At 41.2% G+C, this 8,523-nt stretch overlaps 1 protein-coding gene across 1 annotated transcript; it reads left to right on the top strand.

Annotated features, from left to right (window-relative positions):
- Positions 1-2,297: 2,297 nt before the first annotated feature.
- Positions 2,298-2,618, top strand: LOC307097267 (peptidyl-prolyl cis-trans isomerase A-like 4A; the record flags this gene model as incomplete). Its single annotated transcript, XM_079767261.1, has 1 exon — positions 2,298-2,618. One exon carries the CDS (start codon positions 2,298-2,300, stop codon positions 2,616-2,618), a length of 321 nt encoding a protein of 106 aa, XP_079623387.1.
- Between the last annotated feature and the right edge of the window lie 5,905 nt (positions 2,619-8,523).

Raw genomic sequence — 8,523 nt, 5'->3', positions numbered from 1 at the left:
CAGGAGATCAAGGTAAAACTCTCCCAAACATATAGGGAAAGCAGCTAATGCTAAAATCTGCACCTAGGGGAACACCTCCTGCTCCTGTTCTCACACACCACCTGTGCCCAGATGGAGGATGAGTTTTTGGTCCTCTCACTTCCAGTCTCTCTTCCCATCTGCCCCTGCTCCTCAACCCACCCCTTCTTAATTCCTCCACATGACAGGAGTAGCTAGTCCTCAGAAATGGAGATGTTTATGGGCACATTGTACTAAGTTCCTTAAATATTAAAGTGTTCTTAAAGAGCATCCGGGAGGCTCTCTGCCTTTTCCTCCCCCTTAATGGAGTTGTGTAATAAGCAGATCTAGGCAAGGCCTGACTCTCCAGAATGTTAACTTTCTGCTCTTTCTGTCACTCTAGGCATGCAATTGAATAGTATTGGATTCAGAGTAAAAAAGGAATCCTTCCTTTGGTTTAACTAATAAGCTTGTCCTGAGGAAGATTAATACATTGACACTTCACTATTTATAAAATGCTACTCTACTCCTTTGGCTATTAATCCTCAAATTTTCCATTCCCCTCCCCAGGCATCCTGCCGGGAAATGTTCTAGATGGCAGAGTCTTATTCACTCATTGTTAGGACCCCAATGAACACCTTCAAAATACACACCACACCTCTAATCTTCAACATTATTATATTCAGTTCTACTCAACTAGTACATCACTGAGCCAACTACTGATGATGAAATCTCAAAATGAAGGAAACTAAATGTATGATGGGAGTTTTGGGGGCAATATTAAAAGTCAATTGGCCTAGGTCCTGAGAACAGCATTTCAATGTCAATATTTTGGTTAATTAAATTAAACCCACCATGATGAATATTCCCTCTGCCTCCCATCCCCAGTAATGGAGCTTTTCCCCATCAAACCTATCTCATAGGATGTCTTAGCTATATCTTAGCATGTGTCACCCTGAAAGGAGATCTGCAGACAGCATCTTGGGTACAGGACTTTATTTGGTAAGTGATTTTCTTAAGGAGCAGGGAGGAAGGGGATGGAAGTAAAACAAATGAGGAGGGAAATTCAATGAAAGGATCCGTTACCAAGTAGGTGCTTGGTGCTTGACCTCCCAGGACCTTCTGAAGACTTCTATAAAATATGTCTTAGAACCCTCTGCCTGGGGAAAGAAAGCAGAATGCATTTATCAATTGGCTTTCATTCCTGGTTGGGCAAGAGCAACTTCTAAGGCATTATTGCCCCCAAGACCACGTTGAACATTCGTGAGATCTAGCATGTTCTCTGAGGTGATGAAGGCACCAGGAAAGCCCTGGGCAGGAAGTTAGAGGAATGCAGTGAAGGCACAAGTTGGAAACTCTGTCAGGTGGCATCTGTGCAGAGCTAGTCAAGTCCTGCATAGAACTGGTGGCCACAGATGTAAATGGAATAAAAGATGGTTCTGTGTCCAAAACAGTCCTGCTCTGGCATTATGCAGTTCCTGGTCTGTCTTCCCTTAAGTCCAAAATGCTCGAGTCCCCTTCAAGCTATGAGCAGCCACAGGGTCTGCCAGGACCTGACACAGTGGCTTCATGGAGCAATGCCTGTTGCAGTAGTCAGCCTGAAGTAGTAACTGATAGCCACCATCCATCTCCTTCATCGTGGGTTTTCAATCTCTCTCTGCTGTGGGCAGCATTTTGGCAGCTCTAGATTGCTTTTCTGGTTGTATGACCTAGACCTTCATTCCTTAGAAACCTGAGCCAAGGTTCAGATTGATTGAGCCAAGATTGCTCAATGGGCCATTCATAACTGTCAGTGAATATGAGAATACGAAGAGACAGCTCAGTGAATCCCTAATCCAGACTACTCTTTCTTCCCTGCTTTTATTACTTAGCCCCAGTCTTCTGCGTGGTGATCACACTCAAATTCCCCACCAGTATGTGACTCCTGTCTTTGCCTGCTGGCCCTCTGACATGAGGATCCAAGACTGGCAAGAGACAGTGTAACTTCATTCAGTGGAACCCTCACTGTGTCCCACACTGAGGGATTACCTGCCCAAGAAACAGACTTCCCTTTCTGGAAGAGCTGAAGATGGTGAGGACAAATCTGCTCCCCAGGTGAGTTGCTGAGAATAATCGTTAGAAAGAGCCAATTCTAGACCTGGCAGATGACAATATCCCTGGACAATCACACACACACACACACACACACACACACACACACACACACACAGAGCCATGGTCAACCCCACCGTGTTCTTCAACATCACCTTTGACTGTGAGCCCTTGGGCTGTGTCTCCTTCGAGCTGTTTGCAAAGTTCCAATGACAGCAGAAAACATTTGTGCTCTGAGCACTGGGGAGAAAGGATTTGGTTATAAAGATTCCTGCTTTCACAGAATTATTCCAGAATTTACGTGCCAGGGTGGTGACCTCACATGCCATAATGGCACAGGCAGCAAGTCCATCGATGAGGAGAAATTTGAAGATGAAGCATGTGGGTCCTGGCATCTCGTCCATGGCAAACATTGGACCCAACCCCAGCGATTCCACTTTTCATCTGCACTGCCAAGGCTGTGGTTGGACGACAAGCGTGTGGACCTTGGCAAGGTGAAAGAGCGCATAAATATTGTGGACATACTCTGAACAAGCTGCTAAGGTAATTCCCATTTTTATGATAGTTAACAGAAGCCAGCTACTCTGGGAAACAGTTGACACGTAGGAAGAAAGTGGTAGCCAAAGAAATCCAAGGTCTCACCTACTCCCATTCACATTCTGAAAGTATTTCCCTGTGCTCCTCAAGTTTATCAAATGGTCTTAACAAACCTGTAACTACCAGGTCATGGGGCCATTGCAACAAAATTAACTACACATTTTAAATCTGCTTAAGGTTTTCAATCCTTAGAATTAAATATGTTTATTATAAAATATAGTTATCATTAAATTATGTGGATCTAAATATTACTAGCATGGCTTTTGTATAGATAGCCTTTTCATCTGTAACACAAACTCCTTCTACTTTCCCCCATTTTTTCAGACCTTTTCTTTAACCTGTGCTTCCATCTTTCTTCCTTGCAGCCAAAGGAAAAATGTGTCCAAAGCCCTTTCAGTGCTCGCATGTTGGGTTGCCAAGCATCTTTGCCGGTAGCCTGGTGTAGAGCGCATGCGTTTATGCCTCCTACTTACAAGGAACCTCATTCTTTCATAGCATAGAAATAAAAAATCCAGATATCTTTTTAAAAATATTTACTTATTACATTGATCAGGGTGACATTGGTCAACATGAACATACAGGTTTCAGGTGTAGGTTTCTATGTTACAAGATCTGTATACTGCACCATGTGCCCACCCCCCAAAGTTAAATCTTCTCTTACACGGACCCCAAGTGAAAAGTACAGTCTCAGAGCGAGTCGTTTTGCTCTCTGAGAAGTAATATGGTGACACCTAGCTTATCCCACAACTTTGTCGGCCCTGTAGTGAATTACATGCAAGGATAAAGAGGAGGATCCTTGCCTGCTGGTAAAACACATTATTTAGTCTCCTTTTCCTACAAAGTGTTTATAACCTGGCAATCAATGGGTCCGTGCTGCCTGTCACTCCTTGAGCCAATGAAGTAGAATAACTGCCGGCAGTGTGGGAGAGCAGCAGGTCACCCAAAAAAATCTGCTCTGCCCCCACCATAAGCCAGCTGCTTATATTGGATAGAAGGACAAAGATTACATGGGGAAGTAGGCAAAAGGGTATGCCAGGTGGGCAGTTTACAGGTAACGCAGGCTGAAGATTTGCAAAGGCCTGCGGGTATGCAAAGGCTGGGGGTCTTCAAAGGGCTGGCGGCTCTGGTTTCTGCAGCAAGGTTGTTAATCTTTCCATGATAATAGGCAGCTCCCTGATGGGGAGGATGGGCTGCATTTCCAGGTGAGCCCCCAGGTCCCTCGTGCAACTGCCAGCCAGGTTAGAATGTGCCGTCCTTAATCAGAATAAAACAATCACGGTTAATAGAGCATGATTAATATTTCTTACAATTATAGCTGGGCCCCTATATTCTATTTCTGCCCCTTATCATATTAAATGACATGATATAGCCTAAATCTTTATATACTTTTTGTAACAAATGTATAATTATAGCAAGTAAAGAATATCATGTTTCCTAACAGGGAGTGGAGAGGAGTTTCAGGGTAAGGAACAGAGGTTTTCGACTCAAATCTTTTAACAGCACGCTGTTTTTTAACATCTGAACTGGATTATGGTTCTGCCAGGTACCTGTGTGTGTCAGCCTTCTGTCATGCAGTAAAACATAAGTAGCAATTACCATTGAGAAAATTTTGGAATAAAGGGAGGAATTTTTCATTTGCTTTATTTTCCTAATTTTGTGCGTATGAAGCACCTGCCTTGACATCATTGACTCTTCCTAGTAGCCGTAGGGAGTAGGCATTATCACCCTGTTTTATAGCAGAAGCTGAGAGGTGCTAAGACATTTCACCAAGGTCAACGGGACTTGGATTCATATACTATCTGTTTCAACCCAGTCGCCTTGGTTTCTTCAAAGCCCCGAATGCAGTTCTCACTGGAATTCAGTGTATAAAATTATCACTAGGGTTTGTAACATTATGAAAACAAAAATTTTTTCCTTAAGAATAAAATTAGCACATATCATATACATATGATGTCTATAAAATCCGTGCCTCGAAGCCTGTTTACTAAACACTTTAAAAAGCATCTTATAGTTACTTATTTGACTTCCTACTATTTAGACTTACTCAGTTAAGGCATTTTACTTCAACATAAAACAAAAAAGTTTGTCTTTAAAGACTAATTCTGAATAGTCCACTCACATGATACAATAGGTATTATTTCTACATACATTTTTTTAAATATTGCAATCTAGGTAGACTATTAGCATCAATCCTTTTAAAGAACTTAACCTTTTTGTGTTTCAAGCCAACAAACCAGAAAAAAAAAACAACAAGGATAACTAGATGGAGGAATAGGGAAGTAAAAGTAAGCTAAGGAAGCAACCAAGAAAAGGCTTAGAAGAATGGAGTTCTTCTGCCACCTGGTGGCTTTCCTGTGGCATAGCCAGAGCTACTTTAAATTATTTTACGATTTTTTTATTTTTTTTTACAGAGAGGAAGGGAAAGGGATAGAGAGTTAGAAACATCGATGAGAGAGAAACATTGATCAGCTGCCTCCTGCACACTCCCTACTGGGTATGTGCCCACAACCAAGGTAAATGCCCTGACCAGAATCGAACCTGGGACCCTTGAGTCCGCAGGCCGACGCTCTATCCACTGAGCCAAACTGGTTAGGGCAAGATTTATTTATTTTTTTTAAGAAATGTTTTGATACGTTTTTATTTCCAAAAATCATATTACTCAGGAAGTGGTTTCCAGATCTCGATGCTCAACACAGTCACCCAGAAAATATAATCTTGAGACCCAGCCCTTGGTGCTTTGATCTTGTATTTCCAGGAAGGACCTAGGATCGTTTCCCAATAATCCCAGGTGATAATGATGCAGTTGATTATAGACTGGACGTGTTGGTCTGCAAGCTTTTCATAAACAATTGGTATCCTCTTCTTTCTGGGCTCACAGCCAAACTCCATGTAGTGCCTCACTTTAGCTGGGTATGGCCACGTGACTGAGCTCTGGCCAATGGACCCTGACTGCCCTCATCTTTATTGAATGTGGGTGTCTTGCTTCCATTGTCTCCTACCTGGATACCTTGGCTAACTTTGGCATTGGTGGGGACAACCTCTTTCTTAAAACATTTTCTTTGTTGAGTTGAGTTATAGTTTTCTCTCTTTGTTCTGCGCCTACCAAACAAACATTATCAGAGCAAAACTCAAAGATCTCACTTCACTCTGGCTGAACTGACCTCCCTGCTTCTCCTCCAGCAGGTCAGACTTGTACCCATTAGGGCCTTGGCCAATCTAGTGTTTTTGACTGGAGAGCACCCTCTTCCTCAGATCCACAGGGACCTGCCCCACCTCATTCAAGTCTGTTCAAGTATTTGTTTCTCATTGACACTCCTATTTACAAATGCAACTTCCTCCCAGCAAACTCCTCATTCTTCTTATCCTGTTTTATTTTATTTATGAGAGGACCAGTGCATGAAATTTGTGCACTGCGGGGGAAGGGGGTCCCTCAGCCCAGCCTGTGCCCTCTCACAGTCCAGGATCCCTGTGGAGAGCGGGCCTAAGCCATCATTCATTCACTCACTCATTCCATCACTATACAAATATTTTTCTGAGCACCTACAATGTACCAGGCATGGATTTTGTTATTTATTTATTTATTCTTGGTAAATATAGACAAGAAACAATATTCAGCCTCCCAAGTATTTAATCACACAAAATAGAATATTTTTCTATTAATTGGTCAATGCATACACATTTTTTACATTGATGCAATTATTTTTAAATCAATTTACATGTAATCATGAAGCATTTATAACCTTTGAGCCAGTAATACCAGTTGTGAAATTGTGCTGCACCCAAAAAAATGTATTTTAAGACACATGTTCTACATAGCCATCTGCTGTAGAATTGTTGATAATGATGAGGAACTCAAAGAAACAAAAAGCTTAATAATAAGAAAATAATAAATTAAATTATGTTAATTCTATGCAGTGGACTATTTTGTGGCCATTATAATCATAAAGACTATCACCACCTGGAAAATTGTTTATGGAAAATGCTGTATTACAATAAAGATTTAAAAATCTCTAATTACACAGATTTTATATGTAGAAAAAGACTACAAGGAATGCACAAAAACTAGAAAATTGTTGCATATATGGGTAATGAGATTAAATCTTTTTTTTTTTTCGTCTTCATTTCCCAAATGTTCCTATGCTATTGCTCTAGTTTTTACAGATCTTTAGGATTGAAAAGGAAAATAAATTGTCTTACACATGTCTAAATGTTTTACCCTCACCTGATGTGAATTTATTCTGAATTCCAAAAAGTGATCATTGCTTGCTTTTATTGTATTCATCAAGAACAATTTACATCTCTGTGGAAACATCTGTAGTGAGAGTCTTTAAACCAGATTTACATGCATGAAAATGAGCAATTTTTCCAATAAATGCAGAGTGAATGTAACAGGGATTTGAGAATTCAAGCCTTCTTTCCATTTTCTAATGTGTCTGTTCTACCTCACTGCCTGCATGGACTCTTGTTCTAATCACTTGGTTTGTACAGATATCCTTGCATTGGTCATCTTGCCCCATTTTAATAAATAAAACTGTCTACAATTGCTCCTCTTTTACACACATTAATGCCCATCAGTTTGAGCACACACTTCAGGAATTCATGGAGGGGAGGGGGTTTTCAGACAAAGGAATTCAGGGCATGAGGCCACCCCTCAAAAATTGTGTGTTTTTTTTCTTCCTTGATACCTGAACTAAACCATCAGCCTTCACCAGATCCTGGGATGGCTATCACTTTGATCTACCAGCTCTCAACCCAGCTCAGTCCTCACTGTCTGTCGCCTGTGACCTGACATACTATTGAAATTCAGTCTTCCTCCCAGGTGTCTTGCTCAGCAAGGATTTGGGCTGGCAGCCTGGCTGCCCTTACTGGTCCCAGGGAAGAGGTGGCTGCTCTCCATTTCATAGCCTTCCATTCGCACAACCATCTGCTACCCTGTCACTCCATTCAATACGGACAGCTCAAGCACTAATTGGGGGTAGGGGGGTCCGTAGCATTAACTCCTTGGTGGGAAACAAAGTCAAACCAACCATTCTTTGATTCTCATTCTTATAAAGCTAAAGATTTATAGGACCAAAATATCAAAAACGAAAAACAAAAATATTTCCCCATGGGACCTCTGACTCAAGTCCCTCCCCTCCCCCCCCCCCCAAGGAGCATTACACTTCTCACACCATTGACAGGCTTGTCATAGGACTTCCTTTAGAAATATGAGAGAAAGTGATGGGTTTTCCTTCCAATAGAAGCCATAAGAGCCATCACATGGTTCTTCCATTGCTTCATTATTTCCTCTACCCGAAGACTACCAACGTCCTAGACAAGGACTGCTTCTTCAGCCTAAGTCCAGGCATGAAGCAGATCAAGTATCCTGCAATGGACTCTTAAAAAACAAACAAGCAAGCAAAAAACCTTTACTGTTAGATACCACTAAGATTTTTAGGATCATTTGTTACCACAGCATAACCCAGCCAATGCTGCCTGATACACCTTGCATCTTCCTAACATTTGAGGAACCAGTGTGATATAGTGGGCTAGCTGTGTGACCTTAAGCAAATTACCTAATCTCACTGTGCTTCATCTATAACACTGAAATAATACCTATTTTGTAAGGTAATTGTGATACGTAAGTGAGTAAAGACTTATAAACACAGAAACACTGGTACATAATACATGCTTAATAAATGTTGGCTACTACGTAACATTGTTACTATTATTATTATTATTATTATCATTATTATCATTATCATTGTTATTGCAATATACATGGGTTTTATCCTAATTCAGTATTTCTTGCCTCCAGCAGTGCCTGATTCATAGGATGCTCTATCAGGACCTATTTTC

Source organism: Cnephaeus nilssonii (genome assembly GCF_951640355.1).
Source record: "Cnephaeus nilssonii genome assembly, chromosome: 3".
Taxonomy (NCBI): Eukaryota; Metazoa; Chordata; class Mammalia; order Chiroptera; family Vespertilionidae; genus Cnephaeus; species Cnephaeus nilssonii.
The sequence above is the reverse complement of the archived record's forward strand: the minus strand, read 5'-3'. Positions and strand labels throughout refer to the sequence as shown.